This window comes from Dendrobates tinctorius, unplaced genomic scaffold (genome assembly GCF_039654945.1).
Source record: "Dendrobates tinctorius isolate UK_male_01 unplaced genomic scaffold, ASM3965494v1 ptg000196l, whole genome shotgun sequence".
In the NCBI taxonomy this organism is placed as follows: domain Eukaryota; kingdom Metazoa; phylum Chordata; class Amphibia; order Anura; family Dendrobatidae; genus Dendrobates; species Dendrobates tinctorius.
Window position 1 is genome coordinate 1,766,134 of NW_027361863.1, and position 25,722 is coordinate 1,791,855.

Genomic DNA, 25,722 nt, shown 5'->3' on the forward strand with positions numbered 1-25,722 from the left:
CATTACTCTCATTCATTAGCTTAATAGTACTTATCATATTTGAAGCATTGTCAGTTACGACAGAAAGAACTTGTTCTTTTTTAAGTTCATAGTCTTGCAGAACCTTTTCCACCAAGACCTGGAGAAACTCACTGGTGTGATGAGCTTTGGTGTCTTTTACTGCCAATGTCTTGGTAACTATTTCATTTTTGTCACAAACAAATCGGACATTGATGGCAAAATAGTTCACTCTGTGACGTGTGCAGGCATCCATTTTAAGAAACAGAAAGCGTCCCTTGAGAGTTTTTTTAAGTTCTTCCTTTTGTTTAAAAGCTTCTTCGATTACTAATTTTCTAATACTCTCTCTCTCCAGAGAAACACCAAGCTTGCGGGCCATTTCCCCATTCAGACACATAAAAGCTGGTCGTGAAAATAATGAAATAGGCACACTATCCTTTACAACAAGCTCTATGATCTGTTTTTTAAATGTATCTACTGTCATTGTCACAGTAACTTTGTCACTGACAAAATATCTTGCAACTGATGGCTGCAAAGTTCTCTGCTCCTTTGTTTGGCTGGAAGAGCTGGGCACTGGTTCATTGGTTTGGATGCAGTCTTTCTCATCCACTGCTTTCAGTACTTCTGGATGAAAGCGCTGTAAATGTCTCTTTAGATTAGAAGCTCTGGTAGGAGCATTTTTATCTTTGCCTGAATATGCACTCATCTTGGCTTCACAGCATTTGTTTTCATCTGGATCATTTGTCATACACTGACAGACATAATGTTTTCTATCTTGAGTGATGGTGAAATGTTCAAATACAGCTGATTTAATGTGATGCTTCTTTGACATTCTCAGGTTTTTAATTCTGCATTCACAATCCAAATGACAATTGTTTTTCCTAAAAACAATTGTACAAAATTATTGCCAGGTCGTACAACTGATATAGTGGTCAGTAATACTGTTATTATTCCTCATGTACTCACAGTTAACTGATGCAAAGTTTGTTGAAAGGATAATACTTCTTACAGTCTTCCTCTTCTGAGTAGCAGGCAGCTGTGAGATGCTTGGAAGACGCACACCTAGTATGATCTAGTCTAGAGGAGAAGCTTTACTACTAAGAATTTGCAACACATTTTCACTTTCAGTTTCATACATTGTAAGTAGGGGGGTTGGGGCAGCATGAGGTTAACCAAGTATAAGATTAGATAAGGGCAGTGGAGAACAGTGACACACAAGAAGTAAGAAATGTCTCTATGTCCAGCAGAACTGCTTATCACTGTTGTTCATAGTTTGATAGAACATATATATTTGAGTAACATTTATAAAATTCATAGGAAAGTGCAATTATGAAATATTAATACATTTTTTTTTAAAGCTGGAGTCGGTACATTTCTACCGACTCCGACCAAAACTAACTCCGACTCCACAGCCCTGGTGTATACTGCGGAGGCGGAGTTAACTTTTTTTTTCATGCATAGTGTCAACCTCGTAGTGACAGCAGCACACACCCACGGTTCCTGTGTCCCCCAAAGAAGACTCTGAGAAACAGATTTTACGGTAAGCAACCAAAATCCTGTTTTTTCATCCACACAGGAGTCCTATATACTCTATGTATGGTGAATAATTGCGACACCCTCCCAGAGTCACTTATAGAGATTTTAGTGACATATTGCAAGAACGACTACCACTGAACATCCGATATGTCTCCCAAGTCGGCAATAAACCTAACTTTGACCGCCAATGGATGTCTGTCCAAAAACGTGTCCAGCAATCCCTTGTAAATAAGCGTTATAAAACCCCTAGTATTCCTCTGTGCCCCAAGTATACTCAAACTGTCCCTCTGTATCATAGTAACATAGTTTTGAAGGCTGAAGGAAGACCTTATGTCCATCTAGTTCAGCCTATTTTTAGTGAAGCTGTTCTGCATTGTTGATCCTGGGGAAGGCAAAAAAACCCACAGAGTAGAAGCCAATTTTCTCCATAGGGAAAAAAATTCCTTCCCCTAAGCTGGGTCAACCATCTACCTATAATATTCTGTTATTCGTAACCTTCTATACTGTTACTCACAAGAAAAGCATCCATTCCTTTCTTAAATTCATTCAGTGAGTTGGCCATCACCACTTCCTGAGGAAGAGAATTCCAGAGCCTCACTGCTCTTACCGTGAAGAACCCTCTTCTTTGCTGGTGCAGAAATTGTCTTTCCTCCAAATGAAGAGAATGCCCCCTTGTTCTTGTCACAGTCCTTGGTACAAACAGTTCATTGGAGAGATCTCTGTATTGCCCTCTGATATACTTGTACATATATATTAACCCTCCCCTAAGTCTTCTCTTTTCTAGAGTAAATAGATCTAATTTTGATAACCTTTCTGGGTATTGTAGTGAACCAACTCCATTTATCATTTTAGTAGCCCGCCTTTGAACCCTTTCAAGTTGAGCAATGTCTTTCTTGAGCATCGGCGTCCAAAATTGCACACAATACTCCAAGTGTGGTCTGACGAGTGATTTGTACAGAGGGAGAATTATGTTTTCATCTCGTGTCCCCAGACCTCTTCTAATGCATCCCATGACCCCATTTGCTTTGGTGGCAGCTGCCTGACACTGGGCACTCCAATTTAGCTTCTTATTGACTAAGATGCCTTTTTCCATGTCCGATTTCCCCAGCAGTTTCCCATTTAGTAAGTAATTATAGCATCTGTTTCTCCTTCCCATGTGCATAACCTTACACTTATATCTGTGTTAAACCTCATTTGCCATTTTTCAGCCCAATTCTCAAATTTACTCAAATCTGTCTGTAGTTGCAAACTGTCCTCCTTTGTGTTAACTACCTTACATAGTTTTGTATCATCTGCAAATACTGATATTTTACTGTGTAAGCCATCCACTAGATCATTAATAAATATATTAAATAGTAGGGGGCCCAATACAGAACCCTGTGGTACCCCACTAGTAACCCTGGCCCAATCTGAGTATGCACCATTAATAACCACTCTTTGTTTTCTATCACTAAGCCAGCTACCTACCCATCTACACACATTTTCCCCTAGCCCAAGCTTTCTCAACTTACTTACCAATCTTATCATTATAGGCGATCTTCTCTACTGCTTATGAAATGCATGCCGCAGCTGCAGGTACTGGTAGAACATATTGCGTTCCAAAGGGAATTTTATTTTTTCCAATTGGAAGAGGGTCATGTGACACAAACTTATTGAGAATTTCACAAGAAAAACATTGGTGTGCTTGGTTTTAACGCAACTTTATTCCTTCATGAGTTATTTACATGTTTATGACCATTTATAAAATGTGTTCAAAGTGCTGCCCATTGTGTTGGATTGTCAATGCAACCCTCTTCTCCCATTCTTGACACACTGATAGCAAATGACTGACTTCAAAATGGCCACCATGGTCACCACCCATCTTGAAAAGTTTCCCCCTCCCATATACTAATGTGCCACAAACAGGAAGTTGATATCACCAATCATTCCCATTTTACTTAGGCCCACCCTGTAGATATGCATTTCCAGTTCCCTGCCATTACTACACAGGTTTTCTCACCTGGATTTTTTTTTATATTACACACAAAATCAAAGCTGATTTTGTGTGGAATATAGACATTTAAAAATAAAAATCCAGCATAGATAGATAAGCAAAGCACACTTACCCGATCTCTCAGTCTGGAGGGCAGCTGCCTGGTTCATGTAAAACACCCCCATTTCATTGCGGATATTGCCCAGTCTTTTCAGGACCTGATTCTGCTGCTCGGGGTTTTGGGTCTTAAGGTTTGTAACAATCAGGATATCGTTGGCAGCTTCATAACACTTACAACTGATGGAGAGCTGGCACTCCAAGTCCGTCATTAGGTCTGTTATGAAGGAAAACCCTAAAAGAGCAAAAAAGTTGTAGGTATGTTTATGGTCAAAATGAGCACTTCTGCTGCGGCACAGCCTCAGTACAGGCCCCTGATCTGCGGCACAGCCTCAGTACAGGCCCCTGATCTGCGGCACAGCCTCAGTACAGGCCCCTGATCTGCGGCACAGCCTCAGTACAGGCCCCTGATCTGCGGCACAGCCTCAGTACAGGCCCCTGATCTGCGGCACAGCCTCAGTACAGGCCCCTGATCTGCGGCACAGCCTCAGTACAGGCCCCTGATCTGCGGCACAGCCTCAGTACAGGCCCCTGATCTGCGGCACAGCCTCAGTACAGGCCCCTGATCTGCGGCACAGCCTCAGTACAGGCCCCTGATCTGCGGCACAGCCTCAGTACAGGCCCCTGATCTGCTGCAGACCCTCGCTATACCCACTCGATCTGCTGCAGAGCCTCACTATATGGACCTGATCTGCTGCAGAGCCTCACTATACACACCTGATCTGTTGCAGAGCCTCGCTATACACACCTGATCTGCTGCAGAGCCTCACTAAGCCCCTGATCTGCAGCAGAGCCTCACTATAAGCCCCTGATCTGCGGCAGAGCCTCAATATACACACCAGATCTGCTGCAGAATCTCACTATATGCCCAATTTGCTGCAGAGCCTCACAATACACACCTAATCTTCTGCAGCGCCTCACTATACACACCTAATCTGCAGCAGAGCCTCACTATACACACCTAATCTGCTGCAGAGCATCACTATATGGACCCGATCTGCTGCAGAGCCTTACTATACACAACTGACCTGCGGCAGAGCCTCACTATATGGACTATGCAGAGCCTCACTAAGCCTCTGATCAGCGGCAGAGACTCATTATAAGCCCTTAATCTGCCGCAAAAACTCACTATAAGCCCCTGATCTGCTGTAGAGTCTAGCTACATATCCCTCATTTGTTGAAAAGTCTCGCTACACACTTCAGTTGCTGCAGAGCCTCACTGTATGCATCTCAGTAGCTGCACTGCCTCAATAGATGCACAGTAAATTATACAAGTATTTTAATGTCATCAATGAATTTTTTTGACCATAAAAAGAATGGGATGGATGGGACAGATTATGGCAAAACAGTACTGCCGAAAGGCAAAAGTATTGCCAATATGCCTGACTTTTCGCAGCGCCTCATTACCGCCTTGGTGTAAGGGCCCCGTCACACACAGCGACTCACCAGCGATCCCGACAACGATATCAACGTGTCAGGATCGCTGGTGAGTCGCTACATGACCGCTGGTGAGCTGTCAAACAGACAGCTTCACCAGCGATCAGCACCAGCAACGCCGAGCGCGCGGCGTTGCTGTGTACTTTAGTTACCAGCGTGCTGATGCAGGGAGCTCGTAACTAAGGTACACATCGGGTTTCTAAGGGGGGTGCGTCACTTAGAAACCCGATGTGTACCTTGGATACCAGCTCCCTGCATTAGCGCGCTGGTAACTAAGTTACACATCGGTTTTCTAGGCACAGCGCGCCCCCTTAGAAACCCGACGTATACCTTTAGTTACCAGCTCCTGCTCGCTGGTCTCCCGCCTGTCACACGCAGCGATGCGTGCTGACCAGCGGGAGACCAGCGACCCCAAAAATGTCCAGGGCTTTCCATCAAAGATCAGAGATACCGGCAGGGGGGCCGGTTGCTGATCGCTGTCACAGACAGCGATCTCGCTGGTGAGATCGATGTTGCGTCACAAAACTAGTGACTCAGCAGCGATCTCACTAGCGAGATCGCTATGTGTGACGGGGCCCTAAGGCAGAGGTCTGAAAACTCCAGTCCTCAAGGGCCGCAAACAAGTCATATTTCAGGATTTCCTTGTATTGCACAGGTGATAATTTAATCACCTGCACAGATGATTCCAGCATCTTGTGCAATGCAAGGAAATCCTGAAACATGACCTGTTTGCGGCCCTTGAAGAATACAGTTTGAGACCTCTGGTGTAAGGCATAGATTCCGCACAGATTGCTTTCCTACAAGTTTGCTTTTAAATGGGCCATTTATTAGGTGCAGTTAATTACCACTAGATATTCTGCCAGAGGGGAAAGCACGTTCGGGACCAGGAGGTTATACATTAGGAAAAGCGAGGACACGTCGGTGCGAGGACAGCTGTCAGCAGGACTCACCTTCACAGCTGGACTCTCTGTGCAAACTGTGCAGAATCTCCTGATCGTCCCTTGTCTGGTAGTTATATTCCTCGAAGTAGGCGGCTCGATTGCCAGAGTTCTGGGCCAACATGAGATGGATGTCACCGCAGAGGGCGAGGTACTGACACAGCAGCAGCATCACCTCGGGAACTTGGTTAGTACATAGGCAGCTGTAAGCATCTAGAGAGGATGAAGAAGAGAGGAGGAAGTAGAGGAGGGAGCTGCACACGTCAATCCATGTCCTAATGCAAAACCATGGCATCTATCAGCACTGACCCTAAGCGACATACACAACCATATCTGGCCGAGGCGGGAGAGAGAAGTCATCCACCAGCAGGCAAACACTTCCGCCTACAGCCCATAATGATGTCAGTATAGGGGAGGCTGAGCACAGCCTTCACGCTGCATCCCTTGTAAATATCTTACACCAGGGGTCTCAAACTCGGCAGAGTAAATGGGCCGCACATAAAAAAAATTTGAGCTGGGGGGCCGCATTCCTTTCAAACTTAATACGCTCCGCACACCTCGTACACACAGGGCTCCGCACACCTCGTACACACAGTGCTCCGCTCCGCACACCTCGTACACACAGGGCTCCGCTCCGCACACCTCGTACACACAGGGCTCCGCTCCGCACACCTCGTACACACAGGGCTCCGCTCCGCACACCTCGTACACACAGGGCTCCGCTCCGCACACCTCGTACACACAGGGCTCCGCTCCGCACACCTCGTACACACAGGGCTCCGCTCCGCACACCTCGTACACACAGGGCTCCGCACACCTCGTACACACAGGGCTCCGCACACCTCGAACACACAGGGCTCCGCTCCGTACACCTCGAACACACAGGGCTCCGCTCCGTACACCTCGAACACAGGGCTCCGCTCCGTACACCTCGAACACACAGGGCTCCACTCCGTACACCTCGAACACACATGGCTCTGCTCCATACACCTCGAACACACAGGGCTCCGCACACCTCGAACACACATGGCTCTGCTCCATCCACCCTGTAAACTCCTCCTGACCCCACGCATAAACTTACCTTCATCCAGTACCATGACTGACAACCAGCACACAGAAAGCAGCGTCCTGCACACACTGAGGCCCCTGATCAGGTGACCCCTGGCTCCTCCCCCTCCTGTGACCTCATCACAGGTCCTGTGCAGTGTGTGCACACAGAACAGCCAATGCCATCGCCGCTCCTGAATGCGTGCCTTCCCCCTGCCTCAGGGAGTGAGACATGTGGTGCCCCGCTGGCCGCAGATGCCTGCCTCAGGGGCCGCATGGCCCGCGTGTTTGAGACCTCTGTCTTACACCATGCAAGACAAATTCATTCCTACTGTCCTGTTCATATAGATCATAATATCCATGAAAACCATATATATAAGAAACTTATTTATGTTTAAAGGGAACCTGTCGCCCCCTCCAGGCGTTTTTAAGTAAAAGAGCCACCTTGTGCAGCACTAATGCTGCACTCTGTCAAGGTGGCTTTTTTACTTAGCGTCCCTTCCACCGCCGAAATAATAGTTTTTAAAATTGTTCAAAAATACCTGAAATTTGACAGGGGGGCAGGTTTTTCCCCCTCTGACAGACGTCTCGCATACATTAGTTATTTCGTATTTGGCGCCGCCTCCTCAGTGTTCTTTTGAAATGCTGGCGCCTGCGCTGTAATATAGTTTCGTGGGCATGCGCAGTTAGCGCTGCCCGACGTGCCCGTGCTCTGAGATCACATCCCGGCCTTCATATCGCGCGGCCACAGATCCCGCCCCGCAGTCGCTTATGATTTATTCACACTGCGGGGCTGGGAATCTTGGGCATGAGAGCCGCAGAGAACTACTGCGCATGCCCGAGATTACCAGCCCCCCAGTGTGAATAAATCATAAGCGACTGCGGGGCGGGATCTGTGGCCGCGCGATATGAAGGCAAGGATGTGATCTCAGAGCTCGGGCATGTCGGGCAGCGCTAACGGCGCATGCCCACGAAACTATTGAAAAAAAAACAAAACACTGGTTAACACTAGAGTCCAGGTGGCCTTAAAAAGGTTGTCCAGGACATTGATATTTGGATGGACATCTTGCGCTCCCACCGATCGGACTCTCTAAAGCCAGATGTAAGCAGTGTATGGAGAAATCACTGCACAGTTCTCAAAACCGTGTAGTGGCCTTTCTGGGGTATTTCAGCTTATATGACATTCACTTCAACGGGAGTTGAGCTGCAGAACCTGAGAACAGCCACTACACAGTGCACGCAGCTGTGCTGTTCTGGCTCAGCACACTGTACATTAGCTAGCTGCGGTACAAACTAACAGTAGATCAGCGGAGACGCGGAATATCAGATACCTAAAAAACCGGATTACTTACCGGTAATACTCTTTTGTAGAGTCCACGACAGCACCCACTGAGAGAGGGGATCCGCCCCCAGGAACAGGAAACCTACAGAGATAAATGGGGCAGTCCCCCTCGCTCCCTCAGTTTGGATTACAGAGAACCAAGAGGAACCAACATACATGTTTTAGTCAATTTGGTAGCCAAATAGTTGACACTTATAAATATCTATTGCTATACAACCTAAGAAATCCCTTATCTATACTTTTTTCCCTTTTCCCATTTTTTTTTTTCCCACCACCAAGGAGAACCACGTGAGTTTCTAAATTAAGGGAGGGAAGTGAACGGGTGCTGTCGTGGACTCTACAAAAGAGTATTACCGGTAAGTAATCCGTTTTTTTCTCTTCGCCACGACAGCACCCACTGACTTTCAGAGATAGTCACTTGGGAGGGTACACTGTGCTAAGGACTGCTCTACCGAAGTTTAAGTCGTCAGAGGATGATAAGTCTAGTCTATAATGGTTATAAAATGTAGATGGAGAAGACCAAGTTGCAGCCTTACATATTAGCTCAATTGGAACGCCTGCTCTCTCTGCCCAGGAGGATGATATAGCCCGAGTAGAATGCGCTTTTACTCCCCCGTGGAAGGTCTTCTCCCTTTGCTGAATATGCCACCGTGATCGCATCTCTGATCCACCTGGACAGCGTGCTTCTCGTAACTCCAGACCCTTTCTTGTTACCCTGGAAGGAAATAAAAAGAGACCTACTCTGCCTCCAGGGGCTGGTTCTATCTAAGTAGGTCAGGACTGCCCTTCTGACATCTAGTGTGTGAAATCTAGCTTCTTCTGGTGTCCCTGGGTTCTCATAGAAGGAGGGAAGGCAGACCTCTTGGGCTCTATGAAATCTAGTAGCACGCTTGGGGAGATAGGACGGGTCTGTTTTTAACACCAGTTTGTCATGACTTACTGACAGGAATGGGGGATCTACCGATAGTGACTGGAGATCACCAACCCTTCTCGCCGAGACTAGGGCTACCAATAGGGCAGTTTTATATGAAAGGTATTTTAATGATGCCAGGTGCATAGGTTCAAAAGGGGCCTGAGTTACTGCATCTAAGACCAAGTTAAGGTCCCACGTAGGCACCTGAGGGATGTGGACTGGAGTCGCCCTCTGACAAGCTGAAATAAACCGGGTTACCCATCTATTGCCTGCCACATTATGATTATATAAGGCCCCTAGAGCGGATACATGAACCTTCAGGGTGTTAACCGAGAGTCTTAGCTCACGGCCCCTCTGCAGGAATTCTAGAATAGCTCTAATGGGCACCTCACTGGAAAGTTTTGCGGTGTGAAAGGTTAAGAATTTCTTCCAGATTGTTACGTAAATTTTTGTTGTGGACTCCTTTCTACTCTCTAGTAGCGTATTAATAAGATTATTTGAGAATCCCCTTAATTTTAATAGACTCCTTTCAAATTCCATGCCGCTAGGTGCAAGGATTTGATTTGGGGATGGTGGCAGGGTCCCTGGGAGAGAAGGTCCCGATGTAGCGGGAGGATCCATGGGTCGGTTATCGACATCGCCCTCAACCATGAAAACCACGGCCTCTTGGGCCAAAAAGGGGCTATTAGGACTACCCTTGCCCCCTCCTCCCTTATCTTCCTGATCACTGTCGGTAGCAATATCATAGGAGGGAAGGCATAGGCCTGTTGAAATGTCCAGGGTATCGAGGACGTCTGGATTGTCCTCCCTGTACAGTGAAGCGAACTTTTCTACGCGTCTGTTGGCTCTTGTCGCGAACAGATCTATGTCTGGTTTGCCCCATCTGGCCGTTATCATTTTGAAAATGCGTTGGCTGAGAACCCACTCTCCTTGGTGTAAAGTTTGGCGACTGAGTTAGTCCGCTCTGGAATTGTCTATTCCTCTGATGTGGGTGGTGGACAAGGAGTGGAGATGTAATTCGGCCATCTCTAGAATATCTTCTGCGATAGAAATGAGTGGTCCTGATCGCGTACCTCCTTGCCGGTTTATGTATGCCACTGAGGTGATGTTGTCTGTCTGGATTCTCGTGTGGGTACCTTTTAGCTGCGGAAGAAATTTAGATATGGCAAAATATATTGCTTTTAGCTCCCTCATATTCGATGAGCTTTCTGTTTCGAGTTCAGACCACCGACCCTGCACCATATTATCTCCTAGATGGGCTCCCCATCCCGAGGGGCTAGCGTCCGTGGTAACCACTCTAGAGGGGATAATCCACCATGGAACACCACCTGTTAGATTGTTAGGGTTTAACCACCACCTTAAAGAGCTGATTACCTCCGGTGATAGGGATATTCTCCCATTCAACCGCCCATGTAGTCTCTATGTTTCTCGTAAAATGGCCCACTGCAATTTTCTGGAATGGAATTGGGCCCATTGTACCGCCGGAATGCATGATATTAGGGAGCCTAATAAGGACATGCCCTCTCGCAAGGTTATCGAGCTCTTATCGCACGCCCCCCGTACTTTGTTAATCAAGGATCGTGTTTTTATTTCTGGTAAAAAACATCTCTGAATTACAGAGTCTACTTGAAGGCCCAGGAACGTCTGACAGGTTACCGGTTGCAGTCTGGACTTTTCCCAGTTGACCAGCCAGCCTAGTGTTTGCAGGGATGAGATTATTTTAGCTACTCTTCTTTCGCACTGGGATACCAAATCTCCCACTATAAGCAGGTCGTCCAGGTACGGGACTATTAAGGTGTCATTTAGCCTTAAGTATGACATCACCTCTAGCATCAGCTTGGTAAAAACTCAGGGTGCCATGGATAATCCGAACGGCATTGCCGTGAACTGGAAGTGTCGTATCTATCAAGACTGCCACACGAAGGAACTTCTGGTGCTCTTTGTATATGGGGAGATAATAGGCATCTTTTAGGTCCAATACTGCCATATAGCACCTAGGAAACAAGATCTTAATTGCTGAGCGTATCGATTCCATTTTAAAGGCCCATAGCCTTAGAAATGAATTAAGCTTTTTTAAATTAATTATCGTTCTAAAGGAACCATCCGGCTTAGGTACTAAAAATAGGGGAGAATAGAATCCGGTTCCCCACTCTTCTTCTGGCATTTCTATCAGCACCTGTTTAGACAAGAGCCCCGTTATCTCTATTTCCAAGGCTTGCTGTTGCGCTGGGGACTTCAGGGAAGTCAATAGGAAGGAGTTCGGTGGGCACCGAACAAACTCTAGCCTTAGGCCCGATGACACGATATTAATGGCCCAAGAGTTCGATGTTATTTTCTGCCACTGATGACTATATTCTAGTAGCCTGCCACCTACCGGTGTTTTATCGCTACCGGAACCTGTCCCCTGGCCTAAAGGGACGCTTTCCAAATAAGTTGCCTCTCTGTTTGGCATCCTTATTACCCCAACGTTCTTGGGATCTGAAATTTTTTTTCTTCCCAAATGTAGGCTTCCTGAAGGCTCTCCTGTTAAAGGGAATGTAAAGGTTAGGGAATCCTTTCTTCCTCTCCCCCGCTTTTGTTAGGATGTCATCCAACTGTGTGCCAAACAGGTACTTACCCTGACACGGCATAGTACAGAGCTTGGTTTTAGTTTGTACGTCACCTCTCCACCCTTTCAACCATAGGGCCCTTCGGGTTGTGTTGGTTAAACCCGCTCTTCTGGCAGATAGAAGGTGGGAGTCAGCCGAGGCGTCGGATAGGAAGGCAGCTGCTCCCTTAATTAGGGGGATGGAGGAAAGAAGCTTATCTCTAGATGCTCCGCTCTTTATTTTATCCTCCAGCTCGTCCAACCATACTATTATGGACCTTGCCGTGCAAGTGGCTGCTATAGCCGGCTTAAAGGCCCCTATGCATGCTTCCCAAGACCGTCTGAGGAAGGTGTCTGCCTTGCGGTCTAGTGGATCAGACAATGATCCTGTGTCCTCTACCGGTAGGGAAGAACGGCGGGAGGTGGAGGCCACTGCTGCGTCCACTTTGGGAGGCTTAGACCAAGACGCCAGCTTGTCATCGTCAAAGGGGTATTTTCGTTTGGAAGCTAAAGGGATGAAAGCTCTTAGCCCCTGTCTTTCCCATTCCTTTTTTACCAGTTCTTTAATAGCCGGTACTACGGGGAAGGCTTTGATTTTCTTTTGGCCAATGCACGCGAACATAATCTCCTGCGGGGTTTTGGGTTCTTTAACGTCACATAACCCCACGGTATTCCGCACGGATCTGACCAAATTGTTCACGCTGTCAGTGGGAAAACAAGCCTGCTCTTCCTCTTCCGAGGTTAGGCATTCCTGAGACCTATCTGAAACCAATTCCCCAGTGTCCGAAGGAGACCCCGATGTCGGTGCTCTTACTCCTCTAACAGAGGTCTGCCCAGCAAACTACTAGCACCGTCTAAGGCCTGTAGTTCTTCTCTGATAATACAAACATCCTCTTTTTTACTGGAGGACTCCTCCCGCAGTGTTTGATCAGTACACAATTGACATAACCGTTTAGGGTGACCATTAGGGTGACCGCAAAAAATCGATGTCGGAATTTTGTCCGTCTGGACCCCACAAAACGATTCCCCTTTCCAGATATTGAGATAGCCAAAATTTGAGCTCGATCAAACGACGTTAACCCGTGCCGCTCGTCGCTCAAAGTTTGAAAAAATCCAAATTGAGGTATTTTAAGATTTAGGTATTTTGCATAGTCTGTTAGACTATAAAGAATGTGACAACAACATTGCAGAAATAGCCCTGACCAAATTTTCGAACCATTTGTGGTATTTGAATGCAGAGTTGGTGGGATTATCGTTTTTTGATCCCACCACCATTATAGACAATGAAAAGTTGTTAATGGCTAATAAATTGCTCAGTAGCACAGATGAACCATCAGAGCACGCTAGGGTTGTAAATCCAAAAGTTAGGAAAGAAAAATTAAAAGAGGTAGGAAGTAACCGACTTTAACGACCTTCTGACAAAAGATGAAGAACAAAAGCAATATGTCCTGCAAGTTGTAAGCAAATGCCGAGCATTAGGCTAAGTGCACACGTACCGGAACTCTCGCGGAAATTACCGCGAGAATTCCGGAATTCCAGTCCGCGGGAAAATCGCATTTTAAATTCCCGCGATTTTCCCACGGAAAAACTAGCATTTTGCAAGCGTATTTAGCTTGCAAAATGCTAGCGTTTTCCAAGCGATCTGTAGCATCGCTTGGAGAACTGATTGACAGGTTGGTCACACTCGTCAAACATAGTGTTTGACAAGTGTGACCAACGTTTTACTACTGAGGCCGCCTATGTAGAATGTAAAAAAAAAAAAAAAAAAAAAAAAATACTGTTATTCTTACCTTCCGACGTCCCGCGCAGGCGTTCCCAGTAATCCTTTGCGAAAATGCCCGCGATGACGTCAGTTCTCGCGGGATCGCGACGTCTCACGGTAATTCGCCATCGCAGGCATTTTCGCAAAGGATTACTAGGACCGGAGCGTGGAGAGAGGCGGGAAGGCTGCGCTGGACGTCGGAGGGTGAGAATAGCAATATTTTTTATTTTTAATTCTATTTTTTACAGGGATATGGTACCCAAAGCCCAGTCTTCTCTCCTCCGGACCGTGGGTACCATCCGCAAATGTTCTGCTTACTTTCCGCATGTTGTGCACAGACACATGCGGGAAGCGGAACAATGCATTCCTATGGGTGCGGGATCGCCGCGATTCCGCAAAATAATGAGCATGCTGCGTTTTTAACCGCGAAGCGATTCCGCCGCGGTAAAAACCGCAGCATTAGTACAGCATTGCGGAATCCCATAGGAATGCATGGGATGCTTATTTTTCGCGGCAAAATCGCGCGGTTAAAACCGCCGCGGAAACGCGAAAAAAACGCCACGTGTGAACTCAGCCTTATATTCTCACGTTTCAAAACTACTTTAACAAAAGCTCTAGAATAGATTAGATAACTATGTAAAATTATCAACTCATGTAGGTTAGCGTGCTCTGATGGTTCATCTGTGCTACTGAGCAATTTATTAGCCATTAACAACTTTTCATTGTCTGTAATGGTGGGATCAAAAAACGATAATCCCACCAACTCTGCATTCAAATACCACAAATGGTTCGAAAAATTTGGTCAGGGCTATTTCTGCAATGTTGTTGTCACATTCTTTATAGTCTAACAGACTATGCAAAATACCTAAATCTTAAAATACCTCAATTTGGATTTTTTCAAGCTTTGAGCGACGAGCGGCACGGGTTAACGTCGTTTGATCGAGCTCAAATTTTGGCTCTCTCAATATCTGGAAAGGGGAATCGTTTTGTGGAGTCCAGACGAACAAGATTCTGACATTTTTTCCCCCCCATATGAGGTCCGGTCACCCTAGTGACCATCTGGGAGGGGCTGGGAGCATAATGCACATTCCCTGTGTTTATTTTTCTCCGTTCTTTTGGCCTAATGGTATATAAACAGACAGAAGAACGGAACGCCATCAGCTAAGAGCTTGACCCAAAACACTCACCTGTGAATTTCGTCAGCTCAATACTGGCTGTGGGGCTCGAGGCTCAGGCTGAGGTGAGGAACGAGGTGCTATCTTCCGCTTTTTTTCTGAAGTTTCGCTCTGTCTAGAGCGTCCGCTGGTCTCTCTTCTGGAGCTGCTGCTCCTTCTGGTGTTGCGGTTTCTCTGAGTACCGCTTTGAGAGGATTCTCCTAGCTGCTCCTCGAGGAGCGAAACCAGGTCGTTTGCTGACGACATGGCCGCGCACCAGTGTGCCTCTGGCCGGTGCTTTTATGCAGCCTCCCGGTCTCACTTCCTCTCCTTATTTCCTCCTCCTCCTTTTGAAACCCCATAGCCTTTCCTGGCACCCTGAAAAGCTACGAATAGGGACTGTGACCTCCTCCACTGGCTAGTGGCAGATATATATTCTACAAGAGCTCTTTTAACATCCAGACTATGGAATTTTTCCTCCCCCAGATTTTTGGGATTTTCGCAAAAGGATGGAAGAACAATTTCCTGACCCCGATGGAAATCTGACACTACCTTGGGCAGATAACTGGGGTCTGTTCTTAACACTACCCTATCCTGAAAGACTTGCGTATAAGGAGGATTTACTGAGAGAGCCTGTAAGTCGCTTATCCTGCGGGCTGATGTGAGGGCTACTAACAGGATCGTTTTTAGGGTCAAAAACTTTAGGGGTAGCTGATGTAATGGCTCATACGGTTCTTTTGTAAGGGCTTCTAACACCAGGTTTAAATCCCAGGGGGCTATTCTAGGTATTGGAATAGGCCTAGCTCTATGGCAGGATTTAATAAATCTGGCTATCCACCTATCTGATGCCAGTTTGCAATTGTAGAGCGCCCCTAGTGCCGACACCTGAACCTTAAGTGTGTTTACTGCTAACCCCATCTGCAACCCAGATTGTAAGAACTCTAGGATGTCACTAATCGGGGGTTCTTTCCCTAACGGCTTACCCAAGAACTGTAGGAACTTATCCCATGTTCTGCCGTAGATGTTAGTAGTCACCGGTTTCCTGCTTTTTAGCAGAGTGGCCACCAGCCCAGGGGAGAACCCCCTATCTATTAAAAGCGACCTTTCAAATTCCACGCCGTCAGATGGAATCCTTTGACCTGAGCGTGCAATATTGGACCCTGAACTAGTAGGTCCGGGATTTCTGGCAGAACCCAAGGATCGGAGAGGGACATCTTCCGTAGCAGAGCGAACCAGGGCCTTTTTGGCCAAAATGGAGCTATTAGAATCACCCTGGCTTGATCGTTTCTGATTTTTCTTACCACAGTCGGGATCAGAGCTACTGGGGGGAACGCGTAAGCCAGTCTGAAGTTCCACTGGATGTGCAATGAGTCCACTGCCCATGGGTTTTCTCTTGGGTTTAGAGAGCAGAACCTTTCTGTTTGCCTGTTGTGCTTGTTTGCAAAGAGGTCTATCACCGGTTCCCCCCAAAGCTGAATTAACTTTTGAAAAATGGATCGGTTTAGCGCCCATTCTCCTTGCCTCAGGGTATTGCGACTCAGGAAATCTGCCTCTATGTTTTCTGCCCCTTTTATGTGTAGGGCTGTCACGGAGTGTAGGTGATCCTCTGCACTGCTCAGAATGTCTGTTGCTGCTTCCATTAAGGAGTGTGATCTTGTCCCTCCTTGGTGGTTGATGTATGCCACTGCTACCTTGTTGTCTGACATGATGCGTACATCTCGACCCTGGAGTAGCGGAATGAAGTGGTTTAGGGCCTTGCCCACTGCCCACAGTTCTCTCAGGTTGGAGGATGCCTTCCTTTCTTGAGGTGTCCAGGAACCTTGACCTATGAGGCCCCTTAGGTGTGCCCCCCACCCCGAGGAGCTTGCATCTGTTAAAATTATATCTGTCGCCTGTCTGTCCCATGGTATTCCTAAGGTCAGATTTGTCTCGTTCAACCACCAGTTGAGAGAGTCTCTGGTTTTTAAGGAAAGCTCCAGCTTTCCTTCCAAACGCCCTCTTAGCGATCTTTGTGCTCTTAGTATCTCCCCCTGGAGTTGCCGGGTGTGAAACTGAGCCCACCTGACCGCCGGAATACAGGATGTTAGGGTACCTAGCAGGGACATTGCTTTTCTTAATGTCATACATGGTTGGTTTCGGCCCGCCAAGGCCAGATTTTGCACCTTCTCTATCTTGGACTCTGGGAGCAGACACTCTTGCCTTTCTGAGTCCAGTATAAATCCCAGGAAGGTCTGTTTCTTTAGGGGTTGTAATTTTGATTTTTTGAAATTGACTATCCACCCTAACTCTTGCAAGGTGTTGATCACCTGAGTCAGCTGTGCTGTACAGTGGTCCTCTGAACTGCCCACTATAAGAAAATCGTCCAGGTATGGTATTATGACCGTATCGTGAATCCGGAGAAAGGCTGTCACTTCCGCTATGACCTTGGTGAAGACCCTCGGGGCTATGGATATGCCAAACGGAAGAGCCCTGAACTGAAAGTGCCTTAGTGTGCCCTGAATATAAAGCGCTACCCTCAGGTATTTCTGGTAATCTGGATGGATAGGGATGTGGTAATACGCATCCTTTAAATCGACTACGGCCATGAAGCAATCTTGATGTAGCAGCTTCACTGCCGTAGTTACTGATTCCATCTTGAAGGTCGGGTTCTTTATCCGTAGATTGAGGCGTCTGAGATTTATGATTGTCCTGAACGACTGATCCGGTTTTTTTATTAGGAAAAGGGGTGAATAAAACCCCTTTCCTTCCTGTAAGCGTGGCACCTCGGACAGTACCCGCTTGTCTATCAGGCTCAGGATTTCTGTTTCTAAGGCCAGTTGTTCTTCGGTCATCTTCCTGATAGGTGTGATGACGACCACGGATTTTGGCTGACGAATAAAGGGGATTTTCAGGCCTTCTTTTAGGATGCTCAGAATCCAGGTGTTGGAGGAGATCTTTTCCCAGGCCTGGAAAAAGAGTGCCAATCTCGCTCCTACTGGAATACTGGCGTCACTGTGGTGACTTTTTGGAGGTGGAGGTGCCTCCACCAAACATAAACCCTGATTCTTTTTTCTTTTTATCCTCCCATCTTCTTCTGTCAGCGGGAGGACGCCCCCTATTGAATCTCCCCCTCCGAAAGGGCTGTCTCCTCTGATCCATAGGGAATCTGGGGAAGCCTTTTTTCTTATCGCCTTCTTTCTCCAGAATATCGTCCAAGTTCTTGCCGAACAGGAATCGGCCATCGCAGGGGAGAGAGCACAATTTGGCCTTGGACTGAAGGTCACCCGGACAGCCATTAAGCCATAACGCGCGTCTAGCAGCATTTGATAGTGACGCTGCTCTGGCCGTCAATCGCATAGAGTCCGCCGAGGTATCTGCCAGAAAAGCCGCTGCCCCGTGCAAGAGATACATGTCTGATAAGATCTTCTCTCTTGGGACCCTTGACGCCAGCTTCTCTTTTAACTGCTGCAGCCAGATCATGAGGGAGCGTGCCGTGCAGGTGCCCGCTATCGCCGGCTTAAGACCTCCTGCTGTCGCTTCCCATGCGTGCCTCAAATATGAGTCCGCTTTTTTGTCTAGCGGGTCTCTAAGAACCCCTGCGTCTTCCAAGGGCAGGGCCGACCTTTTGGAAGACCTGGACACCGCTGCATCTATTTTTGGGACTTTGTCCCATATTTCCGTATCCTTGTATTCAAAGGGGTATCGTCTCTTAGAGGCGGATGGAAGGGCCCCCGATTTTTCAGGCTTTTTCCACTCCTTCTCAATAAGCGCCTGGATTTTCGCGTTTACTGGAAAGGTTCGTTTTTTCCTCTCCTGAAGCCCCCCAAACATGACGTCCTCTAGGGTTTTAGCCGCCCTTTCTTCCTGTAGGCCCATTGTGGTTCTAATGGCCTTTAGGAGGGCATCTGTATCTTCTACAGGGAAACATGGCTTTCCCCCTGTGTCACTATCTGAGGAGTCTGAGGAGGATGATTTTTCCGCCTGAGATGATACTGATGCGGAATCTGAGGGGGAACTAGGGAAATCCTTCCTGCTTTTTTTCCCTTTTTTCAATAAGGACTTAATTGAGCCTTCCATTTCTGACCTGAGGGCAGATATTAGATTGGCTGCGAAACTAGGCGCTTCCTCCGCCATAGTCCGCTGAATGCACGAAGCACAGAGATCTTTTTGCCAGTCTCTTGCTAGGGGAGATTTACATATAGCACAATCCCTATTGTTCTTCTTGCTTCCTGCTTTTCTGGGCCTTTCCTACAGGGTGAAGCATACAATAGAAAAACCCCCTATTAATATACTGCTGACATTCACGAAGATCACTCACCACCCGTAATCAAGGGTACCGGATTTGGAGGCTGCGTCGGAGCACCTGACCCGCGCTCTTTGGACCTTGAGGAGTGCCCCGACCTGCGGCTGGGGCGACTGCTGCTTGAATGGCTTCCATGCTTTCTGCCAGAGGGCTGTGAGGGAGGCAGGGACGCTGAACGTTCCTGCTCGGACTCCATCTTGCACCGCCGATCTACAGCTGTCTTTCCTCTTTTAAATTGCATGCCTCCGCCTGGTGAGCGTCTTCCTCCCCTCCCCCCTGCGACCGCCGGCCCAGCGCTTCAGAAAGCCGGCCGGCGTCGCACCTGGCGCCATTACACCGTCGCCCTCTGCTGACGTCAGCCGGCGCACCCAGCATTCCAAGCGCCGCTGACGTCAGCGGCCGGAAGACGCCAGCGTCTCTCCCCTACCACGGGGATCGAGATGCGGCGTGCGCGAGGGGAGGGCGGCGCGGTGGGGGCTTCCCAGAGCCACCGGGATCCCATCCACGCCCGCACGAACCCGGAGCCCCAGGGACCCCGGGGACTGCGCTTCCAGGACCCGACGGCCGGCGCTACAGGTAAGCTACCTGTTCTTCCCGCGCCGGGACGGGCCTGGGTCTTTATCTTTTCTCTTCGCCCATGACAGGCACCGCCACAGTGGGATTCCTTCCAGGACAGGAACCCAACTGAAGCGGGGGAGTGGTGCCGCCCCTTATGTCTCAGTAGGTTCCTGTCCTGGCGGGGCGGATCCCTCTCTCAGGTGGTGCTGTCATGGGTGAAGGGAAAATAACAGATTAATAAACCATGGTATATTCTCCTTCATGCTGTCATGTCCTGATCCATCTGCTTTCATCCACAGGTACGTCTGAACCCGCTTAATCCAGAATACCCACTGTACCCCTGAACCCCCATTCATTCCTCACCCTCTGTTTTTAACTGGTACGTCTGTTCTGTTTTTTCCCCTGACTTTAATTCCATGTATCAAACTTCAAACTTACTGTATGCACATTGATATGCCCATGCTCTTCACACCTAGTGTTATCCTTCCATCTTATTCTGCCTTTTTCTCCAGCTTTGATGCTAGTCAAATGTCCTATTACCTGTAATCTGTTAATTGCTCCCTGCTGTGAACTGTCCTCCAGCCCCCTCCTCCTCCCTCACTCACCTGGCTTCATTTCATGGACATTTGAATAGTATAAGTTGAACAGAGCAGGTCAGATATGACCTTGGTCAGATGTGACATCATTTGAAGTGTTACATGAGAAATATACCAGAAATAGTCCAGAAATCGGTCAGACGGTAAGACTAACCATAGCTTTATTATTTTACTTGTTTTATTTTTCCCTGCTCTTTAACCATGCTCACATTTGCAATCACCATTTTTGCTCCACTCATCTTCACTCTCCTTCGCTATCCCCAAACCCCTGCACCCTTGAGCCAAATAACTATCTCCCCCTCTCTCACCCCCCCACACTGCTTTATCTGCAGACATACTCCTTAACCTCAGACCTCTCCTACTAAGATACAATACAAGACGATCACTCTCCTTCACACACCTGCTTTCCCTTTCTCTGCTTCTTCTCACTGCTGGTGACATATCCCCCAATCCTGCCCCCCCCCCATACATCCCACTAATCCTCACCCTTATCTTTCTCACATAAGAGAAACTACAACAATCCCTCAAACTTAAAACCTGTGCCACTGACCCCCACCCCCCGGCACCCTTTATCTGGAGCACTTTGGAATGCTTGCTCAATCTGCACCAAGCTCCATGTGATCCACGACCTCTTTACCTCCCGCAACCTTTCCTTCCTGGCCCTCACTGAGACCTGGCTGACACCCCCTGACACGGCCTCCCCGGCCGCACTGAGTTATGGCGGCCTCCACTTTACCCACACTCCTCGCCCTGGCAACAGACATGGTGGAGGAGTGGGTTTCATCCTTTCTAAAAACTGCTCCTTCAACCCTATCCAACCCCCACCCTCCCTTCTTTCGAGGTTCACTCTGTATGCATTTACTCTCCCTCTAATCTCCAAATGGCTGTCACATACCGACCACCGGGCTCAGCCACTGTCTTCATCGACCAATTCTCCACCTGGCTCCTCCACTTTCTCTCTGCTGACATCCCCACCATCATCATGGGGGACTTCAACATCCCCATTGACACCCACCAGCCAGCAGCGTCCAAACTCCTGTCACTTACCTCATCCTTTGGACTTACTCAGTGGTCCTCCACAGCCACCCACACAGTTGGACATACATTAGACCTCATCTTCACCTGCCTCTGTTACCTATCTAATCTCACAACCTCTCCCTTCCCCATCTGACCATCATCAACTCACCTTCTCATCCTTGTCCTTCTCACCTGCTCCCCATGTCCAGCCAACTAGCACATCCTCACACACCTAGACGTTCCCAGACTCTCAGATTCTCTTCTACCTCTGTTATCCATATCTTCACTCCACAACACGGACAGTGCCACCGCTTTCTACAACGCCATCCTCACATCAGCCATAGACTCAGTCGCCCCTCTCATGCATGGCAAAGTGCGACAAACCAATAGGCAACCCTGGCACAACAAACTCACCAAAAAACTTCGACAAGCATCCAGGGTCGCAGAGCGGTGTTGGAAGAAAACACGCCTGCCAGACGACTTCACTGCTTTCAAACAAGCTACACTTGCCTTTAAATCAGCCCTCACCTCTGCTAAACAGACCTATTTCACAAACCTTGTATCTTCATTATCCCACAACCCAAAACAACTGTTCAGCACATTTAACTCTATCCTCCGCCACCTCCAACTCCCCTCATATCTGCCGAGGAATTTGTCACCTACTTCAACAAGATCGACCAAACAAGGGAAACCTTTACAGTTCCACCACCCCAACCACTCCACATACCAGACCTCTGCCCTTCCCTAATAACCTCCCTCTCCAACATCACTGAAGGAGAGCTTACTCATCATCTCCTTTCCAAATCACGCCTCACTACCTGTGCACTTGACCTAATCCCTTCCCACCTGCTCCCCAACCTCACTAACATGCTCATTCCACCCCTAACCCATCTCTTCAACCTATCCCTATCTTCTGGTACCTTCCCCTCTGCCTTCAAACATGCCACCATAACACCCAGCCTCAAAAAATCAAACCTTGACCCAACTGCTATACCCAGCTATCGCCCCATATCACTGCTCCCGTTTGCTTCCAAACTCCTTGAACAGCATGTCCACGCTCAACTTTCCTCACACCTCTCATCTAACTCCCTCCTTGACATCCTGCAATCTGGCTTCCGCCCCCACTCCACTGAAACTGCCCTGACCAAAATTACAAATGACTTAAAACCAAAGTTATCAGACAGTTCTCCATCCTCCTCCTTCTCGACCTGTCCTCCGCCTTTGACACAGTTGACCACTGCCTACTGCTACAGATTCTTTCTTCTCTTGGCATCAAAGACCTTACCCTGTCCTGGATTTCCTCATACCTTTCTGACCACACATTCAGCGTTTCCCACTCCCACACTACCTCCTCATCCCGCCCTCTCTCTGTTGGAGTCCCCCAAGGCTCTGTCCTGGGGCCCCTACTTTTTTCCCATCTGTACTCTTGGCCTAGGACAACTCAAAGTCCCATGGCTTCCAGTACCACCTGTATGCGGACAACACTCAGATCTACCACTCTGGCCCAGATGTCACCTCTCTGCTGTCCAGAATCCCGGCGTGTCTATCAGCTATATCCTCCTTTTTCACCTCTCGCTTCCTAAAACTCAATGTAGACAAAACTGAACTCCTCTTTCCTCCATCTCACGTATCTTCCCTACCCGATCTATCTATTATGGTAAATGGCATCACGCTCTCTCCTGCACCTGAAATCCGTTGCCTCGAAGTAACTCTAGACTCTGCCCTGTCCTTCAAACTGCACGTCCAAACTCTTGCCACCTCCTGTCACCTCCAACTCAAAAATATTTCCAGAATCCGTCCCTTCCTCAGCCCTCAATCTACTAAAACTCTTGTACATGCCCTCATCATCTCTCGGCTTGATTACTGCAACATTCTCCTCTGTGGCTTCCCTGCTAACTCTCTTGCACCACTCCAGTCTGTCCTCAAATCTGCTGCCCGACTAATCCACCTTTCTCCTCGCTACTCCCGTCTCTCCCCTCTGCAAATGCCTCCACTGGCTCCCAATTCACCAACGAATACCAGTTCAAAATACTAACACTGACCTACAAAGCCATCCACAACCTTTCCCCTCCCTATATCTCTGAACTAATCTCCCAATATCTTCCCTCACGTAATCTTTGCTCCTCCCAAGACCTCCTATTCTCCTCCACACTTTTTCATTCCTCACACAACTGCCTCCAAGATTTCTCCCGACTATCCCCCATCCTCTGGAATTCCATGCTTCAACACGTCCGATTATCCACCACCCTCGGATCCTTCAAACGGAACCTGAAAACCCATCTTTTCAGGAAAGCTTACAGCCTGCAATAACCATTCTGCCGCCTCACCACCGCCCGAGCTGCCGCCTCATCACTAGCAGAGCTGCTGCACCCCGACCTTCTGTCTCTTCCCCACTATCCCGTAGAATGTAAGTCCGCAAATACAGGGTCCTCTCCCTCTGTACCAATCTGTCATTGTAAATTTGTATGTAACCCCCCTTCTCATGTACAGCACCATGGAATTAATGGCGCTATATAAATAAATAATAATAAAAAGTCTATTCTTCCCCAACAGCCTATACTTGGTCTGCTGACACCTAGTTTATTTAGTACAAAAGCAGGAGTAAAATAAAGACCACCCAAAAAAGGGAGGGTGCTGTGTCCCTTAATGCAATGAAGTCTACGAGAAAGATTTTACGATGAGTAATAAAAATTATTTTTCTTTGTGGGTGGTGGGGGGGTATAGACATGAGACAATGGGACATCCCAAATCAGTCCATGGGGTAGGAAAGCTAATGAGAGCTCAATGTCGGCAGACCAAGCGTAGGCTGTTGGGAAGGAATCACCTTTTCTTTTAATAATGCAGCCATATAAAAGGCAAAATGGCTTTCCAGTTGAAAATATGATGCTTTGTAGGTTCTTCTGTATGTAGAGCAGTAGATTCTGCTTTGAAGTCAGCTGAACACAACGACACCTATTGTACCCACCTGCCAAAAAGGCAGAGCACGACCCTGCGCAGGTTTAAATAATGACTTACCTTATCAAATTTAACCCCGATACGGCTCTTTAAAATGGGTCGATTCCAGTTATCAGAATGTTTCAGATGGCGTTCATTAGATGCAGATTTTATACATATGATATGGGGCTGCCCCATTATCCTCCTCTATTGGAAGGAGGTAACATCATTGTTGACATCCTTAGTACAAACCCCTGTTCCTCTCAGTCCACAAGTGTGTTTATTTGGGGTGTTGGATGAAGAAACTTGGGGGCATTATGTTAGGATCTTCCTGAGTGAGACACTTTTTCTGGCTAGAAAGGTGTTGGCATTACGTTGGATGGGAGGTTTACGTCCATCTCTTAGAGCTTGGATTGAACTGGTGAACTCGGTTATATCATAAGAGTGTACATTATATCAAAATAGGGGGTGTTTGGGGAAATTTGTTAAGATTTGGGACAGATGAAACTCTTCTCGTCTTACTTTACTAGTGAGTAGTGTCTTGACGCCACCGTAAATGTTATGGTTTATATTTTATGGCATCACATGGTGGTTAATATTGTATAACTGTGTTTGACGGCGAGATAGTTGTAGTTTAAGAGTAACTTTTTGAGGCATGCACTATCAAACATATATTAGGTTGAATGATGTTTGATGTTCTTTGTTCATTTGTTGATTACTTACCTAATGATACAAGGACTTGTATAATCAACACTGTACAAACAGTTTATTGCGCAAACTTTTTCTCTTTTAGGAATACTCTGGCAAATGCACATATGCTATTCTGGCTACATACCAGTGTGTACATTCTTTTGTGTTAATAAACAAATTAAAAAAAAAAAAATAAAAGACTTACCATAACACTGTAGGGCCAACTTGACGTATCGCAAGGCTCGGCCATATTTCTGCAGGCTCATTGCAGCGTCTGAGAGCACGTAATAAGCTTTGGAAGCTTTAATAATCAGCTGTAGCTTCATCTTGAACTGCCAGGAGCTGGGGACGATGCCGGATCTGCTGGAACACTGGTTATCACAACTTTCCACTAGACGGGAAAAGAAAACACGCCATGGTGAAAATTACTTTTTTCTTTGCTAATGGGTTTTTAAGCAAGGATTCAGTTATACAATATACCAGATAAATGTACAAATTTTGGGGCTACAGCTTTTGCCACCGTTTGTGATGCATTTTCTCGGCTATGTGAATTTTTTTGTTTTACTGATAATAAAAAAAATTGCAATTTTTTCCTGATACTTCACAACCCCTTGAAATATCTAATATAAAGAGGCAATTAGATGAGAAGTCCTTACCCTTCTGCATAAAGCGCGCCATCTGTTTTTCCAGACACTCAGAGACAACACTGGCGGACTCATCTTCATATTTTAAGGGTATGGGCGTATTGGGGTCCGCGGCTGGCAATTCCCCTTCCTTTTTAATACTGCCGTCAATGGATTTTAACCCCTTAAAGGCAACACAAAGATTTAAAAGATAAACTCT

General features: G+C 47.3%; 1 protein-coding gene across 2 annotated transcripts in view; it reads right to left on the minus strand.

Moving 5' to 3' along the window:
- The window catches only part of EDRF1 (erythroid differentiation regulatory factor 1), a 157,276-nt gene that overhangs the window by 61,445 nt on the left and 70,109 nt on the right, over positions 1-25,722 (minus strand). For both annotated transcript variants that reach the window (XM_073552777.1, XM_073552778.1), the window contains 4 exons: positions 25,536-25,686; positions 25,085-25,270; positions 6,010-6,210; positions 3,639-3,857 (listed from right to left, as the gene is read on the minus strand). In XM_073552777.1, coding sequence (XP_073408878.1) covers positions 3,639-3,857; positions 6,010-6,210; positions 25,085-25,270; positions 25,536-25,686 — 757 coding nt within the window. The remainder of the gene's footprint in view (positions 1-3,638; positions 3,858-6,009; positions 6,211-25,084; positions 25,271-25,535; positions 25,687-25,722) is intronic.